The sequence below is a fragment of the Periophthalmus magnuspinnatus genome, chromosome 10 (assembly GCF_009829125.3).
Source record: "Periophthalmus magnuspinnatus isolate fPerMag1 chromosome 10, fPerMag1.2.pri, whole genome shotgun sequence".
In the NCBI taxonomy this organism is placed as follows: Eukaryota; Metazoa; Chordata; class Actinopteri; order Gobiiformes; family Gobiidae; genus Periophthalmus; species Periophthalmus magnuspinnatus.
In genome coordinates this window covers 10,461,791-10,477,167 of record NC_047135.1, presented here as the reverse complement: position 1 = coordinate 10,477,167, position 15,377 = coordinate 10,461,791, and the positions used below count along the sequence as shown (strand labels likewise).

General features: G+C 41.8%; 2 protein-coding genes across 2 annotated transcripts in view; both read left to right on the top strand.

Moving 5' to 3' along the window:
- The window catches only part of psd2 (pleckstrin and Sec7 domain containing 2), a 288,837-nt gene that overhangs the window by 147,039 nt on the left and 126,421 nt on the right, over window positions 1-15,377 (top strand). The window lies entirely within an intron of this gene.
- On the top strand, window positions 1,007-5,026 carry cxxc5b (CXXC finger protein 5b). Its single transcript, XM_033973559.2, has 2 exons — window positions 1,007-1,455; window positions 2,226-5,026. The coding sequence occupies exon 2, from the start codon at window positions 2,360-2,362 to the stop codon at window positions 3,215-3,217; it is 858 nt and encodes a 285-aa protein (XP_033829450.1). The 5' UTR covers window positions 1,007-1,455; window positions 2,226-2,359; the 3' UTR covers window positions 3,218-5,026.

The window sequence follows — 15,377 nt, the reverse complement described above, 5'->3', positions numbered from 1 at the left end:
GTATAATACCAATATTAGACAGGGAAAACGATAATCAAAAATGAATAATTGTAAGATTGTGAGATTTTGTCTGGATTTGATCCTGGTTTAGTTGTGATGTAGGCTTGGTTTGGTCCTGTTGTAGTCCTGGTCTAGTTCACGTTTAGTTCTGGGTCTATTCTCAGTTTTGATGTGATGTATGTGTGTGAGCCATAGACTGTAAAAAATTGTATATACCGTCAATGGTGTCAACCCAGCCTCTAAAATATGATCCTCATGTTGCTCTACACAGCACAGTCACTATATCTTTAATTGCACACGGGGAAAATTACTGGCCTGCTCAAATTCAAACTGGATTTCCAAACTGCATACATGAGGGATAATTGTGTCACTTATTCACACAAAATGGAATATTAGTTTGACTCTATATTTTACCAATATGTTTTGTCTGAACTTTACTATGGCCAACATGACAATAGTGTTTTGAATTGTTAATTTGCTATAGCAACTGTGCTAAGGATTCATTGGTTCATTTGTCCTAGTTTTATCCCAGGTTGAGTCCAAATATAGGCTTGGTTTGGCCTTGCTCTAGTCCTGATCTAGTCCTATATTGTAAAAGATGGGCTCCAGTTATCCATTCATCAGCAATACACGCCATAACTCATGTGTTTAGTTTTGAAGCTAACTGTGGCCTCAGTGACAGCAGCTCTGACTTGATTTAAGAGCCAGGACTGTAAAATACTAACTCTATATCTCTGTACAAGGGGTCTGCTACAAAAGGCTCTGATAATATAGAATGTTTCATCTCACATCTTGTTTTATAGTTATGATCAAATAACAAGTGATTATGAATATGGTTTAACATGTGTAGACTGTAGATTCAATACAAAACATGTAATTTGTCTTGGTATAGTGTAATTAACCAGATTTTTCACTTCAAATTGCATAAATTACACCTGGTAGCATTGGCCATAGGTTAGTGAAGTAATTACCAGCGTGTATTGTGTTGGTGTGCCATTATTTGCCTTTCAAATCTCGCTGGAGACAGCGGTGTCACTCTGCTTTTGTTGATACTATTTTGCTCTGAGCTGCGGGTCATTCAGGTGCAGGAGCAGGGGGCACTTCCGCGAACAGATCCTTAACCGTTTTCTATGAGATTCACCATGTTGTGTGGTCTTTACGCGCCCTGACGCACAGCTCCACACGCACATATGGACGTAAGTTGTTTTCTCCTCGGTCCCCGGTCCCGTGGCCAGCCTCAGTCCACTTCCCGGGGTCGTTGTGGCCGCGGCTGCTGCAGAGTCCACTTCGCGTTTTGAGCGACGCCCCCAAATTCCGTGCCGAGTGTTTCAGACCCTCCGGGACGGAGAGGTGGAGGAGGAACCGCAGCTCCGCCGTCCGCCTCGCTCCAGCCGCGGCCATTACTTTATGACTTTATCGTGGCTCTGACAGAAGAAAACAGCCGGACTCGTGAAGGTAAGCCTCGTGTTTCACTCTCACTTCCTGTTGATTTGAGCTGTTTTTGTTTGTCGCCTTTTCGTGCGCGCGCCGTGTCGCAGCGACCACTCGGACTGTGGTCAGCGCCGTGGCGTCAGTCGAGCACCGTCGTCTTAGGTAACCCTCAAAAACACGGGACTGACCGACAGGGGCGAGTGACCAGCGGGGAGATGAAAGCACGCGCTGTTTGACGGTATATACATACACTTTTGAGCACAAGGACAGTTTTAATGAACGCGGACACGGAATATACTGTGGTCTTTTTTTACCCACCGCACTGCATCGTTGCGCACCTCGCTCCTTGTCGTCGATACCAGACAAAAGACAGCCTGTTTTTCACGCTCCGGTGTACGCTGTGGCTCTGATAAGCTGTAGCTTCAGCTGGCACACATAACAGCAGTCGTCAAAATGTATTTGAAAATCGCGCTCCACATTTGACCTGCGCATATGCGCATATCTTTGCATATTGTTGTCGCTCTGTTATTGATTGCATTGATATACCGTGAAATTCTTAAAGGGATACTGCCTCCTGTATGCGGAAATCATGGCCAGGGCACACAGCTTGTCTCTACTATGGGGCTGTTCCTCTGTTTTGACACTAAAAGCGTTTAGACACATCTGAATCCTTTATGTTTTAACATTTGGAGACACTCCTGGTGCAGGAGCCAGTGTGGCTGCGTTACATTGCTGTGTGTGGACTGTCCCTCCAGCAGTGCTCTATTCTTAACCTGTGTCTCTGTTCACTCCAGTGCTCCAGGGCTGAGCTGCAGAGAATGGGAATAGGGACCCGGGCCAAGGCTTTTGGCTGAAGCAGCAGCAGCACCGACCTCTCTGTCCCTGTGTCCCTCGTCCCACTGTCTAAGAGGACAAACCCAAACACACCATGTCCACGGCGGTCGACATGGCGGGCCCCTCGTCTCCAGACCAGGCCCATAGCAGCAGCACCAAAATCCCCCATGAGCCTTTGCGCCCCAGTCTGAGGCGCTCCAGTCACCCCTACAGCCTGTCCCACTACATGAGTGGCCCCCCGGAGGTGAAGGGCCCCCCACCCTCAGAGGCCTCCCAGCAGAAGGCCGCACAGCCCTCCCACAAACCACGCAGGGCTCCAGTGGCAGTGTGGCCCGACATGTGGGAGTCGCCCAGCGGGCTGCACCTGGCTCATGCTGCGGAGCTTTTGATGCGGGCAGGTCTCCTTGCTCTCACCCCAGCCTCTACGGAGCAGGCAGGGGCCCAGCCCGGAGCGACCAGGCGGGACAGTGCAGAGGGGAAGAGGGGAGACGGCTCCAGCCCAGAGGAGGAAGATGACGACTCACCTGGATTTGGGGCGGACTACCAGCCCTACCTGGGTGCCTGGTTCCCCTTCAGTCCAGCTCTGTTCCCTCTGACAGGGTTCCAGATGGGAGGGGGCCAGTGGAGGAGCGCGGCCCTGGGAGCGGACAGCTCAGATGGGCTGGGGGCGGAGGGTCTCTCCCCGAGCTCTGTGGGTGGTGCGGGGGGCAGCCGGAGGAAGAGGAAGAGGTGCGGCGAGTGCGTTCCATGTCGACGCCAGACAAACTGTGAACAGTGCAGCAGCTGCCGCAACCGCAAGAGAGGACACCAGATCTGTAAATACAGGAAGTGTGAGGAGCTGAAGAGAAAGCCTGGCATGGACGGGAGGGCATCTGGCTTTGAGGGTCTGAGGGGCTCTGACTTCACTTTGGGGATGTCACAGGAGCGGAGCCCCGGAGCACTGGACGGATAGTGTAGGTCTGATTCTGAAGGAGCAGAGTGAAAGGACACTATTAAAGCTCCTGATGGAAAGTCCACAGTTGTCACATCTAGGCATGGGACGGTCTCTGGTCTCACTGAGGTCTTAGTAATCACAGTGTTAACACACTTTGTTAATACTGTGTCCATGTAAAAGAAGTGATGGCATGAAAGTACCAAAAACAGAACAAAGCACTGGAGTAACTTATACTAAAGTACTTTTGATGATCAAGAGGAACTTGGTTTAAACTAGGCCTAAATCTAAGCCAAAACCAGAACTAAATCTTGCGCTTTACGACTAAGGATTTAAACTTATTCTGGCAAAACACACTTTTAGTTATCTTCATACAGAGTTGATGTTGGTAGCCACGTTTGTTGCAAAAATAAAAGCAAAATGGTGCTCTTAATTGCATAGGATTGATATTACATGTTATTAGACGAGGAATGTTTCACATTAAAAGACAGGTGAAATTATTTTACAAATGAAAAACTAGAAATACGGTACTTCCTTTTCTGTTAAAATGTTAAACTGTCTAAATCTAATGTAAAAACAAACAATTTAGCAAAAATATTTTCAATTGTGTTGTTACAATATTACAAACAAAAATTAAAGGTGCATAAGACATTTGTAATATTATCTGTTTGTAAACCCAAACACTATTGCTACCAAATATGGGTATTTATAATGGGTCCATCTGAGAAGCTACAGAATGAATGGCCAATAACAGAAAACTTACCAACTGTTTTCAAAAACATTCAAGTGTATAATTTGTCTCTAATTTCTGTTTTATTTATAATGATAAATCATTATTACTGAATAAGCATATTTATTTAAAATGGGCCATGATGTCAAGTTAGTAGTTTGGCAAAAACAGTTTGATAATGCAGCCAATTAATTGATACTTTGCACTGGGGGTGTTCTGCACCATGGTATCTTACCATTTTGATACAATGCACACATTAACATACATAGCCAAAACATTTTTTTTAATCTAAAAAGAAGGAAAAAAATGCTAAAAGGATTTAAACAACACATTTCCAGGAGCCTGTACACAATAGGTGTGGTTATGATCCTGTTTAGGTGTTTGAGGTTCAACAAAAAAAGGTGAGACTGACTAAATGAAAATTGTTGGCTAATGCTTGCTAGCTATTGACTGTAATATTTTTGAGAAGAACTTGTTAAACAACACAAATCATTTCTCTTGTTGTAGTCCACTCTTTATGATCAGATTGTGCTAAAATAAAGCTCAGATTAAAGTCTAACTTGAGAACAGAGCTTCAGACAGAGTAGAGCCTACAGATAGCATCACACCCCCAAGGAATGTTGATGACATCAGCTGCAAAGTATCAATCAAGGAATCCCCACATTTTATTTCCTTACAGCCAATGTAAAAGTTACAAGACTTTTAAAAATGTTATTTAACCCCTATTGTTATTTTAGTATTGGTAACAGCATTATAATTCATATCTACACTGTCCCATGCCTAGTCATATGTTTTTTGACAATCAGCGAATGGCAGCAAGACCGAAGGATACCAATGTGCGTGCATATTAAACGTGTAAATAGACTGTAAATGTACATAGCTGGATTAAAAACATTATGTCTTTTTTTACATCCCTTTGCAGTTTGGATGTATCGTTGTTCAAAACTAAGGCGCCAAACGTTTTCTGAAACTTTTTTTTCCCAGTTTTTATGACGTCGCTGCATCAAAAACGAATGAGTTAAGCCTAGGCTAAATTATTTCATGTGCAACTTGTACTGTATAGCTCTGTTTTGAAATAAAAGTGAGTGGGTGAGAGCACAGATCTAGCAGCATGTGTGGTATATGATAATGGACTGTTTTAAACTGGTGCCATAACCTTAAAAAATGCCTATTGTTTTAAAGGTACACTGGAGGACAGTCTGCTACTTACTTGTCTCCATTGAGATGTTATTTCCTTGCCTGGAATGTTGCACAGTATGGCATTAAATTCATGTCTAGTGTTTATTAAATTACAGATGTTTTCTTGCCAGAAAACAAATTGAAAAACTTTCCACAGATCTGACCTGTAACCTGGCCTTGAGGTGTCACCTGCTTGTTTTCTCCATGGGGAGAGATATGTTTAATGCCATACTGTGGAATATTGTAGGCAAGGCAATAACATCTTCATGGAAACAAGCAGGTGGCAGATCGTCCATCAGAAAAGTTACATAGTGCGCCTTGAAATGGAACGAGAACAGTCAAAATGGAGGATTTTATGGTGAATATCTCTGTAATACTGGGTACATCAACAACTAGCACAAAGTAGGGTTAGTAGTCAGATTTAATATCTCCATTTTTGTAATCCATCAGATTTCCAGATACTAGATTTTCTAATTTAGCATTTATCCTCAAAACAGCCATTTTGATATTTCTGTATATTGTCTCCTTGATAAAAAGAAAACACAAAGCTTACTGTCTTCTGTCTTTGCAAAAGTAACTTCAGTTATTGCTAAACATTAACGGTGCACTCTGTAGCTTTTCTGGTGAAGGTATGCTACCCCCTTGGTCTCCATGGAGATGTTACTGCATTGCCTAAAATGTTCCACGGTATGGCATTAAATATGCATATTTTGCTTTATACAATTATAGATGCTTTTTTGCATACTACAAAATACCTGGAAAAACCTTGTCTGACCAGTAACTTGGCCTAGTGGCGTCGCCTGTTTATCTCCATGAAGGACTGTTATATTTAATGCCATACTGAGAAACATTCAGGCAAAAATACCCAAATCTGATTAGGTTCAGCATTTGTGGATTATATTTTGGGATATTTCTTTCATAAACAATGTTTGTTGTGCTCTGGCTGCGGTGTATCTGAATTGGTTTTGTATGCATTTGTGTGTTATTGCTGGGTTTCAGATGACATCACAACATTCTATAGGCCAATAATATTTAATACAGATGTGGAGCAGCTAAAATTAATTTAGTTGTAATGCAGATTTTTCCTGGAATATAGCAGGTTCTTGTCAGCAGTAGGAATTGACAGATTCAATATTCGTGAATTTATCTTTTGGGTATTTCATGTCAAAGTACAATGTAATCAATAGGGAAATCTGGCTCTTCCCCTCCAGTATGACATCATCACATTCTAGAATCTGAACAGCGCCAATAGTGATTCGGACTGGTCTTGTGTGTGCTTGTGTGAGGAGGATTATGATTCACCTAATGGCTGGAGTCTTATCACTATGCCACAGGCTCTCTCTCTCACCTCCAAGTCCAGCTCAGGTTTTGTATTGTATTGGTATCGAAATATTGGTTGTTTTCAGACTCTAGATTGTAATTTGCCTGGCATCTCCAGAATGATATTTCTCTTTATTTTTTATATAGATGGACGGTCCCCATGCTCTCCGTCACTCCTCAAGTCCATCCAAACATGATCATGAAATCAAATTTGTTATTTACAGTGTCTCATATGAAAGGAGCTCATTGGATATCTATCATTCATCACCAAAATAACATTTCTCGAAACCTTAGACTAACAGAGTTTAGTGCGTCGTTCATTGATTCACTGGTGATCAGATTCACATCTTTGTATTGAAGAAGTGTGTATTCTGGAACCCAGGCAAGATTGTAATGTCTCATACATACATCTTTAAAGAGGTGGTATTATGCCAAAATTTACTATAATGTTTCTTCATCAAAAACATGCCTGAAGAGGTTTTAGATGTCATCCATGCATGTTTCATTAATCTATCGACCTCTCCCAGGCCCTATTCAAACCCTCCTTACAGTTAGCAGTACGAACCTGTACAAGACTCCGCCCACAAGCCTATGTCACCCACAGAACAATTCTCCATAGATATACAAAAGCATGATACAAAACAATACATTACAACCTCACAAATCTGATGCTATGTGCAGTAGTTTCATTAGCGGGATGGACGCTGATTGTGTTGTGATGGTGCTCTGAAGGTGGAGTGACTTAGCCCAGAGAGCAAAGGGACGGGGGACTCAGAATCAGAAGACTTTTATTGCCATAGTCTGTGAACACAGTTCACAAACTAGGAACTTGCTTCGGTGAAAAAGTGCAACATAAACACAAATAATGGCATGCACAAAGTTAAAAAGATATGCTTAAAAAATCTAATGAAATACTTAAAGGGAGAAAATATGTACAACAGCAGCATCAGAACAACAGTGCAAACATGGCTTATTAAAGTGACCGGTATTATAAAGTGTCCAGTTTAGTGCAGATATTATAAAGTGTATCAAAAAAGCTATTATATAATAGCAAAAAAGATATTATAAAGAGTATCAAAAACAAAACTGATACCCATTAATATGTTGTTTTCAACACTTATTCAGGTAACATGGTGAGCTAAATATGTTGTTATGTTTTAGCAATTAATACCCGGTTGAAGTAAAATACCCCCTCTTTATGTGAAGACAATGTGGTATGGTTTATGTTTGGTTTGAATCAATGGTCTTTGGCATGAAAATGTTACCTACCACAGAATAGAACATAAGAATTGAGAGTTAATAGCCTCACTGAGTCAAGGTTTCACTTTAGCATTTTTAGTGCAGGCAACAACAATGTGTAATCAGTGTACTTCCTACTTCCATTTAATTTAATGCTTTCAGACAGCCTTAAAAGACCACTGAACACCATGCACAAAACAGTAGTAGTAGTAGTAATAGTAGTAGTAGTAGTAGTAGTAGTAGTAGTAGTAGTAGTAGTAGTGGTGGTAGTAGTAGTGACACTTAAGAAAGTAAAAGTAGGATTATTCAAAACAAGGATTTGATGAGTAATACTACAGTGAAAATAGGTGAGACAGCTCATTCAATCCAGTCTCACACATTTGAAACTAAGATAGCGCCTTTGTCTCCCATTTGACCTTTTCACCTGAATTTGAGCAATTTATTGCCACTTGTCTATCTATAGGCCATTCATATTTGACTAGAAAGACAAGGAAATATGGATCACTGTGTAATAACAATTGTACTATTCATGGGTTTTAGCTTTTTGTTTATGGTGCCATTTTGAGGACTTTTCCCCATTTTCAATGCTGTGAACCCCATGGGTAGTGTCAAATAGAATCATAGTTCATCTTAAAATCTGAAATTAAGATGAATGTTTTGTTTTGCCCCTGTTCATCTAATACTGGAAATCATTATGGATGCATCGTAAAATATAGTCCAAATAATATTTAAAGGCTTATTTAAGCAGTTGCAGTCCTGGACACAATCATCACACCTTGAAGTAGTCGTTTTTCTGAAGGTTAAGTGTTATGACGAGGTGGGAGGAGGTGAGACTGTCCATTGAAGCGTAGGCCAACATGCACATTTGAAATTAAGATACTACCTTTGTCTCCCCTTAGACCTATGAGGGCCAGACTAGAGAGAGGGAGAGCGAGAAAGAGAGAAAATGAGAGGCTAGTCTTGTAGTCTGCCCGTTTCATTCACGGTTTAATTGTTTATGCGCAAATCGTGGACTCTACAAACCGGGACCAAGCTGGCTGGGTCCAGTTGGCTGCAGTGGTTGTATTTTTTATATATTTCGCAGTATAGGCCTGGTAGTTTTTTCTCCCCCCGGTTGCCGTAACGATAGCTGATTTGATAAGACCTTCTCCTCGGCGCCACACTCCGGGGGACCGCAGGGAAGACGTAACCATGGCGACGGCCGGCCCGAGGTGTCACGCTATAATTGGGCCACGGCTGCACTTCCTGTGAGCCTTCAGTCAGGGGGGACGGTGTGTGCGTGCGAGCGTGTGCGTAAGTGCGTGTGCGTGCGTAAAAGAGTGTGCGTAATAGTGTTTGTGTGTGCCAGCAGTGCGCGTGACTCGTGGGCGGGTATTTATCACGGTGTGGGGACCCAAATCTGTACACATGGGTTTCAGCTTTCTGTTATATGCAACGTTTTGAGGACTTTTTCCAAATTCAAGAGGTATAATAGTTAGTTTTAAATTGTTAATCGCTCTGGCAACGGTCCCAGATGATCAGCATTCTAAAACACGTTGATACACACTCAATTCATGGGAACCCGCCATCTTTATAGGGGTGAAAATCAAGCCATCATGACGTAAACCCTTTACTATTAGATGAACAACATGATTTAAAGTTGAAATATGGGTTAAAATAAGCTAAGACTGGGGTTTAGGTTAGGACCAATCTTCAGGAAATGAATGTAAGTCAATGTAATGTCCCCAAGACGCATGAAAACCCAACTACTCTGTGTCTATGTGCATGTGCGTGTCCGTGGCTTGTGTAGTCGTGGAGGTGGGGGGTTGTGCGTGCGTGCGGTGCCTGTGGTGTTTGTCAGGCAGCGAGGGAAGCGGAGAGGCAGAGAGAGAGAGAAAGAGAGAGAGAGGTGGAGAAGAGAGAGAGAACGCAGCACGGAGCCAACGTAGGACACTGCCAACTCATGGAGAAACACGCAGAGCTCCAACCAACGAGAAGCACGCAGCCGTTTTTCCACTGAAACAGAACGGACTAACTGAAAAAAAACGAATGCAGGGTGGGGCATGTGACTGGATAGCAAAACGGCGTCAAACTGTATAGGTTAATTATGTAAACATTTGTAACTAATGTGTTTCTTTCACAGTCAAATCCCAAGGGGTTATTGTACTGTTAATATGAGCCCCTACATGAGGCCCCAACAGGCTCAACATACATTAGTCATACGTTTTTTCACCTCAACTATCACCCGACCGAAGAAATGACACAAGCATGACCAGGCAAATCAGGTTTACTATTGCATAATGGACTATATGACTTCAGGGTGATACCTGATATTACATCATATAGAGCACCCCTTTAAGTGTAACCTCAGATGAACTATTCACCAATACTTGATATTCTATGGCCTACTACATGAAAAAGAAAATCACATGACTACAGTTGTCTGGATAATAACTTAGAATGGACTTCAGAGTCATTCTGAATGGTCAAAAGTCCTCAAAATGTCAGCCATTGTCTAAAACAGAAAGCACAAACCCAGGACTTGGTTGATGTGCTTTTCTCAGATGGGGACTTGAGCCAGTATTTCTGTATCTAATTACTTTCTCTGTTTTTTTAATACACAGAATGAAAATCCACAAATGTTGAGAGTGATCATTGAATTTACAAGGCCCATTAGCGCTCTCCATTACTCAACCACACAAAACAAAATCAGCATGCCATTTAATTGTCAATTTACCTGTCATTTAAAAGTCCTATATTGCACAAACTAGATTCTTGTGAGCTTTAAACCCTATTATAATGTTGTTACCTCATCAAAAACATACCTGGAGTTATGTTTTGTTTAATTCACACATCTTTATGTAACCCTTTATTATCAGTCTGTTTAGATCTTGAAAACTCAAAACACTCTGTTCCACCTTGTGATGTCATGTAGTGGTAGTTTTCATGTTATCAGCTACCTTTTCCCTTTTGTTCAGAGAGATTGGCAATTCCAGGGCTGAAGTCATCCAAATTATTCTAGTGAAGGTGTATGGAGTTTAAAAATACAGTGGAGCACTTCTTGTATTACCACATGACATTACAAGGTGGAACAGAGTGTTTTCTGTTTGAGAGATGAACTCTGGATTTGTGTGTAAAACATGTGTGAATGAAACAAAACACAACTCCTGGCATGTTTGTGATGAGGAAACAACATTATAACATAGATCAGAAAATTGCGCAATATAGGCCCTTTAAACGCTACAATAAAAATCACCATGTGTTTTTGATGATCAGATTTCTTGTTGTAATTAAACACACACCAAAAACCAGATCTAATCATTGGGTCAATATTGTTTTATTGAATGACACTTCACTATTTGCTTCCCTATAGTCCATGTATTTCCGTGGTAACGCAGCACAGGCCTGACACACATCTCAGAGGGCCGCATTTGGCCCACAGGCCGGAGGTCGTGTTTCTTCATCTCTCACACAAAGGAAAGGGGAATTTTCAAATTCTTGGATCTGCGGCTGTATTTCCCTCTGCTAACACCCCTTCACTCTCTCTCTCTCTTCCTCCCTACCTCTCTCATTTCTCTCTCTATCCCTCTCTGTTTCTCTTCCTGCCTGTCCCTCTCTTACCCATTTTCCTCCCTCTCTTTCCTTCCCTTTTCACTCATATGTTTCCTCATTGTTCTCTCTTTCTCCTTTCCTCCTCTCCTCTCCCTTGTCTCCCTCACATCTTTCTCTCTCTCCCACTCTGTCCCTCTCTCTATCTCTCTTCTCCCATAACTAACTCTTTCCTTCCCTTCTTCTCCTTCTCTTTAGCTCTTCTTTCTTTCTCTCCCCCCCTCCCTCATCCCCTTTTATCTCCAACCTTCTCTCTCACTCTCCTAATCTGCCCTTCCTTTCTCTCTACCCCTCTTCATCCTTTATCTCTCCTCCATCCACCTACTTGTCTCTCACCCCTCCTTTCTCCTCCTTTCACTCTGACTCTCCTAATCTCTCTGTTCTTTTTTCTTTCTCTCTCCCCCACTCTTCTCCCCTGTTCCGTTTTGCTTCCTGCTTTGTTGCTGCATGTAATCTAGAGGCAGGTGATTCATCCAATCAGTTCTAACAAACAGAATCCATAAATTATTGTCGTACTTTTACCCTTTTCGTGTCTTAATCATTTTGTCATTACCACAGCTAACTAGTTACACGGTAATTTGGTATCTTTATGCATCAGAGACCCTTCCCTTCACATCTTGCATAGTATGATGTCATTGGAGAGGTTGACGTCACTGCACAGTTGTAGTACAACTGCTCAACCTAATGGTAATAATTATTAAGTACTAGTGATGCTAATACAGGAGTGGATATGGACATCGTGGCTTTGCGTCTGGCACACAAAAATAAATGTAAGGAAGTTTGAAAATATATAATAATAACAACACTGTTCATTTGACTCTATCGGTAATGGTGATGTGATAATATAATAGCCTACCAACACAGGGGTAACAATGGCCTTAGTGGCAGGGCATCTGGCATAAAACGCACACAATGACGAAAAATATATAAAATTCTGTCGCAACAATATTCTAACTTTAAGATATGCAAAATTTTTCCATAGTTTTGGTAAATGACCCCTCCCATGTGAATTTAGTTTAGCTGTTTACTACGCACATTTCACACCCTCCTTGGATCTGCTCCTGCGTCTCTCTCTCTCGCTCTCTTCGCTCCCTCCTTCCTTTTCGGTGCCTTTCTGGTGATTTGGAGCTTAATCCCTCACTCCCCTCCCTCTACCCCCCTCCCCCCTGTCGTCACGCTCATGCACACTCGCTCTCTGATTTTCTCACTGTGTCTCTCGCTCCCTTCTCTCTCCCTCCCTTCGATCTCGCTGAATATCTATCTCTCTTCCCTTCTCCTCTATCCCCCTATCTTTCTTACTCTTCATGCCTTCCATCTTTCCTCTATCTCTCTCCTTTCTCTGTCTCCTTTCTCCATTTTCTCTCCCACTCTTCTCTCTCAATGTCCCGTGCTCTCCGAACCCTCCTCTCTCTCCACACCCCGTTAATACTCTTTTTTCTCTCTCTACCCCAGTCCTTCCTCTCCTTCTCCCTCTCTCCCCCTCCCTTCCCTTCCTCTCTTCTCACCCCCTCCTTTCTCCCTTTTCTTCTACCTCCTCCCTCCCCTCCTATCTCCCCTCTATCTTTCTCTCTCATTCCCCCTCGCTTCCCTCCCTCTCTACCCCTCTTTTTCCCCTTGTCTATTTCCCTCCTCTCTCTCTTTTTTCCTCTATTCCCTGTCTCCCCTTTCTCTCTTTCCCTCCTTTTCTCTCTCCCCCTTTCCCACCTCTCCTTTCCCCCTCTCTCTCTCTGTCTCTCTCTCTCTCTCACATACCGGAAATCTGTGTCACCCAGGCCCCGGCAGGTCCATTGACTCCCAAACGCCTCCGGCCCGGCTCCAGTGGCTCACAAGATGGCAGCGGAAACAGGCGAGAGAAACCAGAAGCAGCACCGTGTTTTTCCGACACAAAAAACGACCAAATTGTGGCTCTTACTTTCACCAAAATGCACAAACGACACGGCACATTAAAATGGAATGACCAAAATTTCACTATTGCTGCATTTCAGATGACATCACAACACTATAGACCGATAACATTTAATATAGATGAGAGGCAGCTCAGATGAATATTGTTAAAATGCTGAAAGTGAATGGCTCACTGATGCAAAGAATCATGTTAAGCATTTGTGAGATTCTAAAAGGTGATGATGTCATACTCACAAGTGGAGGACAAGAGACAGATTTCTCTGTTGATTACTTTGGACTTTGCCATGAAATATCCAAAAGGTAAATTTGCAAATGCTAAACCCTGACAATGTCTATTACCCAAGAACTCACAGTATCACAACAAAAATGAACATTTTAACTATAGTAGAATGTAGAATGTTGTGATATCGTCTGAAAACCAGCAGTAATTATGTCAATATTAGTAATTGTGTTGTTACTATCTAAGGACTGTTGTTTATATTTGAGTTTTTTAGCGTAGTTTTTTTTCCCACATTATGTATCCAAAAAGCATTCATCCTGATTGGTCAATATACATTGCGTGAATAACGTGACAAATATCTGAAACTCCCCAAATTCTGTTTATATAGTTGCTTCACTATACATTGATCAGTCTCATACAATTGTTCCTACCTTTTGATAAACATATAGTCAAGGGTGTAGTGCATAAATTTGGGCCCTGGGTACAAATCATCTTCTACAAATCATCTTTGTTTATATAGTTACTTCAGTATACATTAAAGGTCCTATAGTACTCGAAATTCACTTTTGTGAGCTTTAAGCCATGTTATAATGTTGTTTAATTCATCAAAAACATACCTGGAGTTGTGTTTTCTTTCATTCACACATGTTTGAGTAAGCTTTATTATTCGTCTGTCTACATCTCAAAGTTCAAAATGCTCTGTTCCACCTTGTGATGTCATGAAGTGGTAGATTTCAAATCAATACCCAACTTTTACCTTTAGTTCAGTAGAGATAGCCAATTCCAGGTCTGAAATAATCCAAATGATTCTAGTCAAAGTGTATAGAGTTTAAAAACACAGTGGAGCACTTCCTGTATTACCACATGACATCACAAGGAGGAACGGAGTGTTTTCAGTTTGAAAGAAGACCTCAGCCCAAATGTGCAGGTTTGTTTGTGTGTTAAACATGTCTGAATGAAACAAAACACAACTCCAGGTACGTATGTTTGGGACGAGGAAAAAACATTATAACATAGATCAGAAAATAGTGTAATATGGATCCTGTACAACTGTTAGCAACGAAGGCCTTTACTTAGTTCTGTAGAGTGGGCCAGGTAACAGTCCAATTGTCCCCATATTTACCTTATAACTAGACCATTAAAGTCAAAATGGTCTTTATCTTTGGAAACTTGTTGTCAGATAGATCTTTCTCAAGTATTTTTTTCTATTGAGGTAAATTTCAAATATTGCAGCTCTGTTATTAATATCATTACAGTCTCATTGCATACTGCCAATCCTATTCTTGGATTCAGATTCAATTTTGGGTGTAGTCTAGAAATAATTCAAGCTTTGGTTACATATCTTCGTAGTTTTTCTATTATGTTAGACTGATTCCAGTTTAATTCCTACTGTTAAGGGTATTGTGTTTGTACAGACCCTGATCATAGCCAGTGGAAACAGGAGGTAGCGTGGTGGTGGTAACGGGGAGGCTAGGGTTGGCTGGTTGGCTGGTTGGCTGGAGGGAGAGGGGAGGGGGGGTGGGGGGGGGACGGGGGGGTGGAAAGCAGATCCCAGAGAGGTGGGGGTGTCCGGGGGGAGGAGGAGGAAGAGGGGGGCAGAGGAGGAGGGGGAGGAAGAGGATAAGACCGGAGCTGTGGAGTGATCAGAGAAAACAAGCCAAAGGAGAGGAGCAGGAGAGACAGAGGAGAGATAATACAGGGAGGGGTCAATGAAAAAAACATTAAAGGGCAAATTAAAAGTAAATAGTGAAAAGAAAGAAAAATGGTAAAAATGTGAGGAAAGTAAAAATAGTAAATAAGTAAGTAGAGAAACATCAGTGTATGTCTGGGGATGTTAAGATTAGTCAGTTAATTCATACAAGTGATTTTTCCCGTCACATTATAAGAAGTAAGTAAGAACTGAGTAATGATCATGACCATTTTACAAGCAAAATTAACTTGGTGTATTCTCCCCAAAATGTAAATAAGTCTAAATAATAATAAGAACAATAATAATAATA

Coding starts and splice junctions, on each gene's coding strand:
- cxxc5b (XM_033973559.2), top strand. CDS start 2,360: ATGTCCACGGCGGTCGACATGGCGGGCCCCTCGTCTCCAGACCAGGCC.